The sequence below is a fragment of the Polyodon spathula genome, chromosome 18 (genome assembly GCF_017654505.1).
Source record: "Polyodon spathula isolate WHYD16114869_AA chromosome 18, ASM1765450v1, whole genome shotgun sequence".
NCBI classification, from domain to species: Eukaryota; Metazoa; Chordata; class Actinopteri; order Acipenseriformes; family Polyodontidae; genus Polyodon; species Polyodon spathula.
Window position 1 is genome coordinate 25,109,294 of NC_054551.1, and position 14,122 is coordinate 25,123,415.

General features: G+C 35.9%; 1 protein-coding gene across 1 annotated transcript; it reads right to left on the minus strand.

Moving 5' to 3' along the window:
* Positions 1-6,039: 6,039 nt before the first annotated feature.
* mettl11b (methyltransferase like 11B) lies at positions 6,040-13,737 on the minus strand. Its single transcript, XM_041277219.1, has 4 exons — positions 13,502-13,737; positions 11,679-11,854; positions 10,725-10,977; positions 6,040-9,535 (listed from the first exon to the last, which is right to left on the minus strand). Exons 1-4 carry the CDS (start codon positions 13,653-13,655, stop codon positions 9,279-9,281), a joined length of 840 nt encoding a protein of 279 aa, XP_041133153.1. The 5' UTR covers positions 13,656-13,737; the 3' UTR covers positions 6,040-9,278.
* Positions 13,738-14,122: the final 385 nt, after the last annotated feature.

Consider the following 14,122-nt stretch of genomic DNA (forward strand, 5'->3'; position numbering starts at 1 on the left):
CACACTTTACTACAACTTGGCAGTCATCTTGAAGTGATTATTTAAAGTTACTAAAACTCTTGTCTTTTAAAGGGATGTTCGGAACAAAGGTGGGTCACAGGGAGTTTCTGATTAGCTAGTCATGTCAGGGCTGAGATAGTTTGAAGTAAAGGTGTCAAGCACTGATTGCTATGTCCGACACTTTGAGTAGGTTACCTTGATTAATTGGGCATAACCCGTGTCTCTGCATTTGCATACTGTGTAATTGATCTTGATTAATTGGGGATAGCCAGTGTATATGCATTTGTAGACTTAAACTCATTACTGAAAATACCCATCTATCTGCAATATGACCTACATCTACTTATCTCAATGAACAGCTGGTCTCAGTTGTTAAAATCCCCTTGGTCCTTTTCTATGTATATATGTGGATTACATAGCTGTATCTGACTTGAATTAATGATTTTAATAGAGGTACATGACACACAGCCACCACCTAAAATTGAGGAAAACAACCAAACTTCTTTGGTTTCTGTGGCTCTGTGGCTCCAGATCCATGAGTGGGGTTCAGGTTTTGGCTTTGTGCATACACCCAATATCATAAATGACTATCATGAACAATAACCTTAATTCCATCAATCAGTATATAGGGTAGATAGTAAGTGATGTACATAAGGCTGATAATCACATCCCCACTACAAGTATTTTTGAAAGTAAATATCGAACAGCTGCCCATATAAATACTACTAGGAAAATACTCTTTAACAATACAGCATAATTCTGTCCTGCTTGTAAAGTGTGGAATTGATAGTAACAAGTGAGCTGGATTAGCACTGATAGAATGATCTTTGGACGACTCTCCTTTTGATCTCTATAGTAATTCCCTGGCAGTACTTGTTCCTGATACAGCAAATTACAAATTTGCCTTTTGTTTGTTCTAAATATATATATATATAAAGTGGTAAAATAATAATTGAAGCTTAACTAAAACTAATGCAACTTTCGATGAAACATAACCCTGCAACACTCTCTGCAGCATCTGCCCTTCATGCAAACCCTGTAGGGGGATTTTGGTGTTCCTTACCCAAACCATGCATGATCTGGGCTCAGACCAGGATTAATTTCACACAGGCTCTCAGTGTCTGTCAGTCAGAAGTGTCTTCTGCCACCGGGGAACTCTGAACCTCAGATCTCAGAAGTGAAAGCCAAAAGTCCTTATTAGCTGACGAGATCACTTTACCCCACAGCAGCATGGCGTAGGTCAGGTGTTCCCAGTAGATTCACACACAGTCACAAATAGACAATATTTTTTTTAAAGGCCAATGCAACCCGTAATGATTCTAAACATGGTCGATGAAATTAGCCCCAAATGTATTTGATAAGGATACTAACGAAGTAGTGTATTCCTCTGATACCTTCTGGTGAACTCCTTGTGGTCAATTCTTATTTTCCTTTTCAGCACTCAGTTATTATTTATTTATTTATTTATTTATTTTTAATTGTGTCATTTACACTATTACCAATCAATTAATTTCGTTTTTAAAGGAATCACTCCCAGTCAAATAGCTAGCAAAGTAAACACGGAGGGTTCCAGATAGGGTTTAAATGCTGATAGCCTTGTGGGTTTGATACCGCTGATCTCTTTCTCACATCGAGAAGAGTTCTTATTACAAGCTGATACTCCATGTTGACAGAGTCTGTTAAATTTAGTTTCCAACTTCATGGAAAGGTTAGCGTGTTACAATTTTGGGAAATTTCAATAATTATTAGCTTACACCTTTATGTATTATACTACACTATAATTACTATACAGCACATAAAGAGTACAGTAGGCACATACCAACAATGATGACCACTGACACCACAAGAAAACAAAACCAACACTGTACATAAGATACACAACACTACCTTAAAGGTAACATTATGATTATCGGGTGTATCCTTATGCTTGTTGTTGGTTTTTTTTTTTGTTTTTTTAATTAATATTACTATTATCTTAAATTTTATTGACTTTGATGATCAGATTAATTAAAACCCCACCAGTAACTGTATGTAAATGCTCAGGTTAAATATGCACGACTTTGTTCAATCTAAGAAAAAAAAAGCATTATTACTATGAATAAAAATAGCTATCTATCTGCCTATCATTTTTAGTGCTTGTTTTGTCGATTGTTGAATTGAATTGAATTTGTTGCCAGTGCTATTGCATATTGAAAATTAGACCTTCATCAATAAATGAAAGAAAACTGGCTGCGTGTCGTGATCAATTGAGAATTAAGAGAATGGAGGTGCTCCTCAAATCCGCCAGTACATCTACTGTACACTCCTCTACAGAGATTTGTCTGCATGGCTTTGGGCCCATTTTTCAAGCTTAGTGTAATCACTTATTTAGAGAATGTTCATTGAGATGTGTTTTAGACTTTTGAAAACTAGCTCGGGAATGTGTTGTGAATACCAAACTTCATTGTATTCCTCAAAACAGACTTTGTCTAAATAATTGTTTTGCGTCTGCTAAGAAATTAATAATAATAATAATAATAATAATAATAATAATAATAATAAAATAATAATAATAACCTGCAGTATTTGCTGGTTGCCAGACCTGTGCAACTTTCGGAATCTAACAAGGTAGAACTTGAACTGGGAATCATTTATCATTTACAGTGAGTCAAAACTTCACATTAATATCAAACTTCAAAAAGGGAGCACAATATCTGAGGGGAAAGTTAGATTTATGAGTACAGCGGAGAACAATTGGGCTTTAGTGGATCCCAGAACAGAAACAGATTGTACCTTCTCTAAACTAGTGGAGGATTACTTGTGCGCAATACAGTCATTTTTTGTAGGTTCCTGCACAAGGAAGCAGAGACAGACCAGGGAAGCCTTTCAGTCAAAACTCTGTTTCAGGTTACTTTTTGAGGTCCATGTCATTATGATCTGCTTTTGAAAGATTTAAGCCTTCACGCTCCATGAGTTTTTATATTCTTGTCTGCATCGGCAGAGCTCCATACTGGAAAGGGTAAGCAGGACCCTGAGAGCAGACCTATGTGGTTGGAAATGGTCATACTTTAGGTTTGAAATGGACATTTAATAAGTGATTTACCACACCAGGCTCTAAACCTGCAATAGATCATGAAACAAAAAAACTTTTACTAATTATGACATGGGAAAGATTTGCTTAGAAAATAGAATTTTAACCATTGTAGTATGTTAATCACTTCTGGGGCATTGCTTGTGTAAAATGAGGTCTCTGTCTGTTTAAGTACCAGGCTCTCAATGAGCCGTAATGTTTTTTGTTTTCACTGAAAAACCTCAAAGGTGTTTCCAGTCACCTGCTTTGATATTGTACACCGAGTTGGATAAGCTTGCGTTTGCAGTACAAATACAGTAAGCAATTATCACCTCTCCCCCACCCTCTCACAGAGATTGTTTCCTTCACAAATAAAGAACCTTACAATGCTGATCACGCTACAAAAGGCGTTATAAAGACAACACCTTGATTTGCCTTCTACAGCTTGCATCATGTTCTAGGTTTGGAACATGTTCTAGTTTTGGAACAAGTGGAACTACCAGCACAAGGAACAATTGTTTTCTTTTAATTATTATTATTGTTTTATTTTTTTTCTCCCCTCTCTCTCTCTCTCTCTCTCTCTCTCTCTCTCTCTCTCTCTCTCTCTCTCTCTCTCTTTCTCTCTCTCACAAGCTGAAGGTCTTTTATATTATGTTCGAGGGATAAACTGGCTATTAATCATCTTATTAACCCTTCAGCCATAGCCTGCACAAGTTTAATAATTCTATGTGACTGTCAGCTAATTAAATAATCAGTAGCTTATCAGTCATGAATTCTCACAAGGTATTAAAAATAACAATAATGGTGGATGAGTTTTTGCCCATCCTAAAAAAATTATAAAATACAAAACATAATATGCACAGGGGCGGGAGTACCCCATCACAGACCATCTATTCAACCCTGGACAATATCATTCTTAGACTGAATTGTATCACATATCTAAAGAGCCTTTTCCAACAAGAGGGACTGCTGCAGAACACTGTAAATCATGGATAATAATAGAGATCATGACCTGTGGCCTAATATTATGATATATAGTTTCGTAGTCATTACTTTGTGTCCAATACTGTTCATCATTATTGCTTTAAATGAATACCATACTTAAAATGAATGTCTTTTAAATGCTCTTATAGCTGGGTCAGCTTCTATTAATCTGCTGCAGTACGCCTTCCTTGAGCCAGCATTTGTAGATGGATGTGTGCCTAATTCTATAGTCGTCTGGCCAAACATATTAGTGTTACTTTATTTTCTAAATTCTAGTCCCCGTTTAGCTGAACCTCAAAGACAGGAGATATATTAGAAATTATATGCTTGATTGTCAAGACTGCTAACAAATACTGAAAAGGAGAACATAAAATTGGCTATGTGTCTTGCCTCGTTTTGCACCTGCACTGGAAAAGCATAAAATAAACTTCAGGCACTTTGAACTTTAAAGGATGTGGAAGCATATCATTTTCAAGGAATCCAGTTGAGACAGAGAAGAGCTTTGCTCACCAAAACTGTTCGATGCAATCATAGCTTTATGTGTGTGTATATATATATATATAAAACCATTTTTTAAATTTTTAATTTTTTTAACACAGTAACCACTTTCCAGACCTTAATCTGTTTTTTCACAAGGCTTTCAAAAACAGCAGTCCAGTCCTTATGTAACTTCAAACATTACACTGGGGCATTCAGACAGAATTCTTGAGGAAACTACATAATGCATTTATGTAGATCATTTATGACAACTTTGAACTGGAGCCAAGTCAGATAAAAAGGGAACATTGTCTGCTAAACTGGGAACAATTGTACCCTACAATCTATAGTCCCATCTGAAACTAATTTTTCAGAACGATGTGGTTTCTGATTGGTAATTGAAAAAATACTTACAAACATTTTTTAAAAAACTACTTAAATTGATCTCAATTATCTATCCCCCCCCCCCCAACAAAAAAAAAAATAACATGATTTTTCGTAGGAGTGTTACCCAAATTTGACAATAATTTTAAAATTTTGATCAGATTGATTTTTCTCAACTAGTCTTCAACCAGTCTCATTACTTCCGAATAATCATGACAAGGACAAGTGTGATGGGTCCTGTGGTCTATACATTTTTAAATGTAATGATTCTGTAGTGTTAAAATAATAATTGTAAAATATGACCTAAAACAACAAAAACTATGTTTTTGTGTGTGTGTTTTTATGTTTTTTTTTCTATACTATGCAGCATAGCCCTTTTTTAGTTAAAATAAATGTTTTATTGATTAACACATTTCAAGGGAATACATCTGGTATCACATTTTAAAAACTGTAATTGTTAAAATCGAGAAGTTATTAAAGTCTAACTTGCATAATATTATATAGTATAGGCTCCCATAACTTCAAACACTCCAAACTAGCATGGAATAAACACAACCTATTATAATAAGTACAAATTGAATGAGCAATAATATTAATCATACACAGACGTTAGCAACACCTAATGTTTTTTTTTCAGTGTCTAGAAGAAAACCTAATACCATCACCAAGAGACCCAAGTGGTTAAAGAGCCTTAAGGGTTTTTATAATGATTTTAACATGCCTTCCTTTAGTCCACAAATCAATGAGTAATCAGACACTAATTGAAACCACATTAACTAACCCTTTAAAACATAATTCGATAAAATAATAGAGGATACAAATATTTCATAAATATGTTTATAAAGCCAATTTGAAGCTGTTTAATGTAATTCTGAAAATGCCAATAAAAAATTGAAACAAACTCCAAGTGTACTGTATCAACGACTAGAACAATTCAGTGCAATGGGTTAATGATTTTATCAATGTATATCACAGGTGATTCTGGATAAACTATAGAAACTATATAAACGAGTTTAAAGATTTTATATAAAAACTATATGTGATCAATAATACAATATCAAATGAAGTAGAGAAGCAGAGAAGTGCAATACTTTCATTTTTGTAAAAATTATTTTAGAGAATGCAGTTATATTTAAAAAGGCATACTTTATTAATTTATGTAATTTTCAAGTCTATATTTTCCAAAACCATTTCCTGTTATCTGTAGTGTAAAATGACTTCATTCCCTTTGTAGACTCCACCAGTACATCAGATTAGACACTAACAGAAAGCAGATGGCATCAAATATAACAGTTAGAAAACAATTAGGACAATCCCATTTTAATAAAGTCCAGATAATAAAAACATCTCTAATGGAGGAATCTGATATTCTGTGGTCATGGAATAAACCATCATCAGCAAACTGTACAGTTTGAGGTATTTACAGACTGTAACATTTACTATAGGCTTATGATTCCACTTACTACATGAATCTTTCCATTTTTAACACATTTTGAGCTGGTAAAATGTCTGTCTGGCCTCCTGTTATTAACCACCTACTGCTGATGATAATCACTGTGTAAAATGCATTGCAATTTTAAAGGAATACTGTCTTATTTTGCATATAAATCTATGGCTATTATCCAATGTGTTTTTAGTTTGTGCATGTTTGATAAATTCAGTAGCATGTTTTACCTTTGGGACTGTCTCTGAGCAAGCCTGAGCAAGGTGGGCTTTTGTCACGTGTTCGTTATAAAAATGACCAAAAGGGGGGAGTGCACCAGTATCCCCCCAAAGTGAGTTTGTTAAAGATTTGCAAAGAGAATGCAGGAACAAAGAACAATTTTTTACATGCGGCCACATGGCTTGGGTTAACTTTTCGTTCTGTACGATTACAGTACAGATCTTGACGTGTGGATGGTGAGCCTGGGTGTCCTTCTGGTAGGTTTCTATCATCTAATCAAGACAGTTTCTTTGCCATTGATCCCAGATTACAGATTAATATATTCTACTCATTGTGTGGTCTTTTATTACCCTCTTTCTTTCCATGCCCTTAATCTGTACTAGTCGCAATAATTTTGATTTTTTTTAAATACATGTAACTGTTTCCATTCATGAGAATATAATCCAGAGTCAAATTTAAATTGTCTGACAATTGTCTGATTAGAATGCTCTACAAACAGCAGAGGAGCAGGAAAACAATAACATTTTGAAAGAATCAGTTTAAACCGCTTCGCCTGGCTAAATTCAACAGATATTTTCCATGGAAGTTTTTTTTTTTTTTTAAAAGATGTGTTGATTTGTAATAGCAATGGTTTTGGGCTGGTATATTCATGACTTTACCACTTGTTAATATGCAAGCCAGAACAAACTTGGGGGGATTACTGCCTTGTAATCAACTCCCCACCATGTGTCAGGGTGTATTTAAAACTTCTTTATAGATATTGAAAAAACAAGGAAATGCCAATCATGTCTGTTCTGGGGTGTAGAAATTTTGCTGCAGCCTTTATTTTGCCACTGGCGTTTGTTCTTACTGAGGACTGTATTCCACTGAAATAGCACACACTATATATTATCTGATAAAATACTTGTTTTGTCGTTACAGTTTTCTTTTGTATTTCACCCTCTAAAAGTAGGTGATATTGATTCAATGTAACATAAGTAGACATTCTGTTCTGTTCAGTTAATTATTAATTTTATATTTCGAGTTTCAGTCTTTGAGATGCAACACATTGCATTCATAAATCCTGAAGATTACAGCATTCAATTTAAATGTCACAAATCAAGTCCCACTCTCATCAAATCTTGAACTGTGACAATTATTCAAATTTGTGACATGATAATAAGTGGGGAAAAAATGAAGACAGGCTAACAGATATCACTATTTATGCCCTGTAATCTCAAGTACCAATCTCAAGTTTATGAAATGACAATATTCTGTACCTCTGTGGGTATGCAATTTACAAGATTGTTTCATGTTTAATTAATAACAGCTTGATCAAAACTTATGAAAGGATGACAAGTAGCAATTCTGGTTAATTGGCACAAAATCTAATCAAAAACAAAATAGCATTAATAGTTTATAAAGTTTATAAACATAATTTTGTAAGTGCAATTCAGATAAATAAACAGTTAAGCATACCGAGACAGGTAGAAAGCATTTTTACTGCTTTTTTACAGAAACGCTTTGATCAATTAGATGTTGTAATTTCTTGGTAAAAAATTCAGGGGCCAAAAGACCTTAGTTACAACAAATGACATGATTAATAACAAAGGAATGCATATCTGGATAATAAGAAATAAATATTAATAAACATGGTTAAAAGATTTTTAAAAGGTATCTATATAGACTAAACTGGAAGTTTTTTTTCTTTTTTTAATAGACAATCATTTCAACATCCTGCAAATTATAGTGACTTAGAAATTGAACATTGTGGTTTTCCAAAGCCTGAACCAATACTTCATGACTAGAAAACACAATGTATGTATTATTTTAATAAATTGACTTACATTCAAATATTTGCTAAGTTTTGGCACAGAGCACATCACCTTTTCTAATCTATTCAAAATATATATTATAAAAACAGATAGGTATAAATATAGAGACCAAAACTGTGGAACAACTATTTAAGGAACAATGCATTTTGGTGGCAAATGTAGGTAGATATCACACAAAAAATAAATGTACGCCAGTCTAAAATAATTGACTGTTTTCAACCACACGCTATAGATTAAATTTTAAATGCGGTTTTTGTTCTTGGATTAAATATTTATTGTAAAGGATTATACAATGATTGCCAGTAAAAAGGTGTTCTACTCAGTTTGCAAAGGTTTCCTGCATACAAAACTAATTAATCAAACAGACTTGTATACCAAATAGGAAAAATGTATACCGGCATTCCCACCACACGAAAAGCTATTACTGTTAATTACCCCTTGCATTCCAAGAATGTGTGGTTGTTGTGCATGAGCGTGTACATGACAGCAATGACATCAAAATGCTCTCATTTCAGGGGATGGAGGGGCCTGTCTCAAAACCTTGTCCCAGGCCTGACAATTTCTGTGGGCACCACTGCCTACAATTCTGTGAGCTCCGTGCGTGATTGATTTGCAAATTATCTTTAACCAAGTGTCTGATCACCAGATTTACAGTAATATAACGCTATTAGCCAAATGTAGTACACTGAGAATGGCTTTAGTTAATTCTACTCTGATTGTTTATAATGATACTGTATTTTTCCTTTCATATGCACAGTTTTTTGCCCTGTTGAAGTTGAAGTATGAAGTCAAGGGATTAATAATGTTCAATCATGTAGAATTGAGATCCTCTATAAGGTGTTAATAAGATGGCGCGTACTAACTTTTGGTCTTTCTTTCTACAACAAACACCGCAATCCTAAGTAGTCTACTTCAAGGCAATCATCCATACAGGAACGAGTGATTCGGGTATGCCCTCCTGCTTCTGTATGCAGATGATCTCCAGATCAGTTTTCCAGATAATGCTCTTGACTATGTCAATGTGTCTGATCAAACTGCTGTCATCTGGGTCCAACCTGCAGCCCTCTCTGGCCATGTTATCCTTCACAATTATAACTCCGTTCAGTTTAAGGCTGGCTTTGCATCTCATCAGAAATGAGAACAAATCTTTGTCAGTGAGGTGACCTGAAATGATAAAAGAGAAGCCTAGTTTATGAAACCTCATACAAATCAAGCTTTGTAAATAATATATCAAAGACACAAAAGGAACAACTCAGACGACAGAGCCATGGAAACAGCACTGTGAGGTGACCATGACATACATCTATATAGAGAGAGAAATTTGCAAGTAGGTCACTGGTATGCTGAAAAAATTGTAACCAATGAAAAGCAAACTTGCATAAGTAGGTCATCTTTTGATTTAAAAGGTTGTTCCCAAGATTCATCAAACGTGATTAACATTTTTTAAGGTACAGTGTATTATAGTGAACAATACAAATGCGGCACACACATACAAACGTACTAATGAATGGACATATAATATATCAATCCTATGTGAAAGGATCTTCAACTATGTACACACCTTAAGTACCCCCAAAGTTTGTATAATAACACAGTGAGTGGGCAATAATAAACCTTTGTGTTAGCTAAAAATGACACGAAAAATGTGTTGGGTTTTTTTGTAAGCTATTTAGATTTTGCTAAATATTCCACAGGTGTCCCTATGCTTACCTTTACCGAATAGCAAGAGAAACCACCCTTTAATGACACAAGTTAATTAAGTCCTGTGTAATTCAAACATGCACCTCCTGACACTATATCATGCGTGCCGCTGAAAGCGAAACCAGACACTAGAACTAAAAGAAGTTAAAAATATCCCCAGCTGCTTCTACTCCCTGTGGATCGTGACGAGATCTCAGAAAGAATCACCTACCATTCCTAATTTATCCAGTGATAGCTCTGCATTTTGCTTCTACAGCAAAAAAAGCATCTTAAGGGTTGTAAGTGTAGTGCAAATATTCCATTATTTCTGCATCATTCAGTAACACAAGGACCCAGCAACATTGTGATTAGGGTGCTAAGGGCTCTCCACTCTAGAAGCACACTTTGCTCCAACATGAAGAGCAACTGTCGCTCAGAAAGGTGACCATCCTTAAAGTTATGTTTTCATTAGTTCAAATCTGCACAGTTTATAGTTCTTCTAACTTCTCAATCAATATACTGATTACCATTAATGTTTCAAAAGGGCCGTTTAAAGGCTTTGGGCTGATAATTCTAAAAAAGTTTACCAAAAAAAAAAAAAAAAAAAAACAGAATTAGATCCCGGGCATATACCGATATATCTAATTTTCAAAAGGTTCCTGACAACACTTACATGCGACCCATTGTATCCAGATGACATCATACTTCTCAACGGGAGGGGTCAGGTCCTGCAGGGAGTAGCAGTAGTAGGTCTCGACGCGGTCTGCATCGTCGCCTAGGTAATGCTCGTGAGCATGGATGAGAAAGTTCTCCATCATGTCAGCCATTTCCACTGTCTCAAACACGGGCAGGAGGACGTTCTTACTGACCCTGCCAATCCCACTGCCGCAGTCTAGAGCGCATGTCGTGCCAGCCTTCCCTGGACCCTGTCAGAGACGGAGACAAACTGCACTCAATGGGTTTCAATGCTAGGAGAGAGACAATTGTCTATCCATTATATACAACCCACAATCCAAATAAGTTCTGACTGTGTAGAAACTGTGTAGCCCTGATTTTTAGATAGCTGTGACTAGTGCACAATCAGACTGTGCAATGATGGCTAGCTATATTATTGTGTAAATGCTAAGAGATTATGATCTTGAGAAAACCTACAGAAACTGTCAAGTAAATTATACAGTCAGTAAACTATAAATTGTACACTGTCACATAAATTATTAGTCTTCCACTCCCCTTCATATACCGCCTATGGCAATAAAGCTTGTGAGCACTCGTTATTTCATTGGAGGTGACTGTTTGTATCCTATTGTCACAGAAGGGTTCAAGAAAGAAACATTAATGGGCAAACAGTTGGAGATAAACCCTAGTCAACGAGTTCAGTGCTAGTGCAGAGTTAAGAGTTATTTCAGTATAGTAGTTAGGAATCCCTGACATTTAAACTGTTGTCAAAGTTGACAGGTTTAAATAGACATTAAATAGACAGTCATTACAAGCAATGCGAGTAAAATGTTTTCTTCTTTCTACACTGAAGGGTATTTATAAATATTAAAAAGGGGGGCTATGTTCCTTTTTGGAAGAAAACAATGAGAGGCTGTGTAGATTAGGGACATGCCCACACAGACTGGCTTACCCCAACAAACTTTTTTAAGAATTCTCTGGAGCCTTCAATGTCAACTTCTGACAGTTCAAGGAAATCGCCCATCATCCCCTCTTCTGTGGCAGGCACGTCTTGGTAGAAATTTTGTGCTCGGGCGTAAAACTGTTTTTCCCCATCGATGACTTCACTGGTCAAGGCATAGAGTTTAACTGTCAAGTAATCATCATACATTTAACAGGTGAGTCATGCCACTAAATAAAACAAACTAATAATAAACAGTAATCTACTGAGATATAGGCAAAGAGCTTGTGTAGGGTTAGAGTTAGGGATACTGCATGCTACTGTAATTTACAAAAGAGGATACATGTCTGTTAACAAGATGTATGTTTTTATTTATAAACACTTGAGTGTGTATTAAATGTGTTTTTTTGTTTGTTTTTTTTTTCCAGCCAGATTACAGCCCTTTAAAATTTTATTAAGTTAGCTTACTAATTTTATTCAGACTCCTCCTGGTAAAAATATTTTATACTGTGTCAAATTAAAGTATACTTCCATCATAGCTTGTTGCAGATCTTCCCCAAATCAAAGCTATACAACCGAAGGAAAAAATGCATGATTAGTGAGGGAACAGACAACATGTGACAACATTTCCAACGTTACATTGGCATAGATACACATGCTGAGAGCTGTTAACTACAAGATTTATTGTGCGACAATATACTTTTAATTGCACATCACTGCTCAGACTGATTACTTTACAGTTGGATGCCTTCTAAGGAGTTTATGGTGCCACAAACAAGAAGCTGGTCTGGACCCCAACCCAGCCAAAGAGTGGTTAAACTGCCACAGTCCTGCCCTGGAGGCACACAATCCCGGCTATGTGTGCAAGCTATCCAATTACAAATAACATGTTCAGAACACAGTGGGTATCTGTGATCACCTCTTTACTTTAGAGCGGTTTGGAGTGTCACTTTTGGCTAGCGCGATGTATCCTGATACACATGTCTGTTCTTCAAGAAGTTTCCCCACTATAGGAGACACAACAAAGATACAGCTTTCAATCTAGCTTTTGATTTCAGATGTATCTGTTTTTTTTTTATTTTGTTTTTACTAATCACATTTGACATAATATAATTTCTCTTGAATTTGTAATAACTTTCCAGATGTGCATCAGCTATGCATAATAACTGTCTGTGCTAAACCAGCCTAAACCATCAAGTATTACTGCTTTAAAGAGAGTTGTCAGGGCTATGTACTACAATGTGATAGCTATTCTAATGAACAAAGCCGTGACTAGCATAACAGCTGCCTTGGGTGCGTGAATATCACCAAGCTAACAGCAACAGAGAGACAAAGAAGGTTATTGTTACAGTGATGACACCATCAAAGGTGACACTGAATACATCCTATGATGCAAATACTATTTGAAAACCAGAAAGTGAGAGAGAGAACTACCAGAGACAACAAAAAACAGATAGATAGATAGATAGATAGATAGATAGATAGATAGATAGATAGATAGATAGATAGATAGATAGATAGAACACTTCTAGTGGTTTGAATATGCATTTTTAGAAGCAATCTTAAAAATAAGATTAGAAAAAAATAGTTCAGTGAAATATGGATACATTAGTTTTAAGCATGCTGACATCCAATCCAATTTTGCCCTTTAGATTTTGACACAAATGCTATCAATAGGACTTGACAACATGTCACGCAATAGCCAAGCCTGGGTTGGTTATGATTTGATAATCCAGAGAAATCAGAAAGCAATGCGTTACTCAGCACTCAGCTGTGGAACACAAATCCATGCCGTGCAACACAGTGTCTCCCTGGCCCTTCACGAGAAGCCTTACCCAGAGGGATTTTCTCCAGCAGGAACAGATAGCTCACAAAGAAATCGTTCCTAATGCAATTGTGCAGAACGAAAGACATGCTGTGCCGACAGAGATCGACGTCTGTCTCTTTCCAGCGTGATTTAAAGGCAAGATGAGCACCCATGTAATCCATGTCTGCAGAGGAGTTCAGGCCCCAGCTAGCAGAGATGTGGAAGAACTGTGAACTGTGAACTGTGTGTGTGTGTGTGTGTGTGTGTGTGTGTGTGTGTGTGTGTGTGTGTGTGTGTGTGTGTGTGTGTGTGTGTGTGTGTGTGTGTGTGTGTGTGTGTGTGTGTGTGTGTGTGTGTGTGTGTGTGTGTGTGGACTGTTGCAGCTCCCTGTCACAGCTATTTCAGCTGGGTCTTGGAAATGACATTGAAACTGAACAGCTCTGATCCCTCACTCAGCAGGGGCTCAAAGCTGAACAGATATATTGCTAAGTGTGAGGGAATACTATATGATACTTAATAATCTCCAAGTTTAAAAAGACCCTCACCCCCAACAGAGAGCACACTAAACTGATTTGTAAGAGATAAAAAATAAGCTAATAATATCCCTCAAGGAACTTTGCTGTGATTATACTATCAAAAACATATCTGG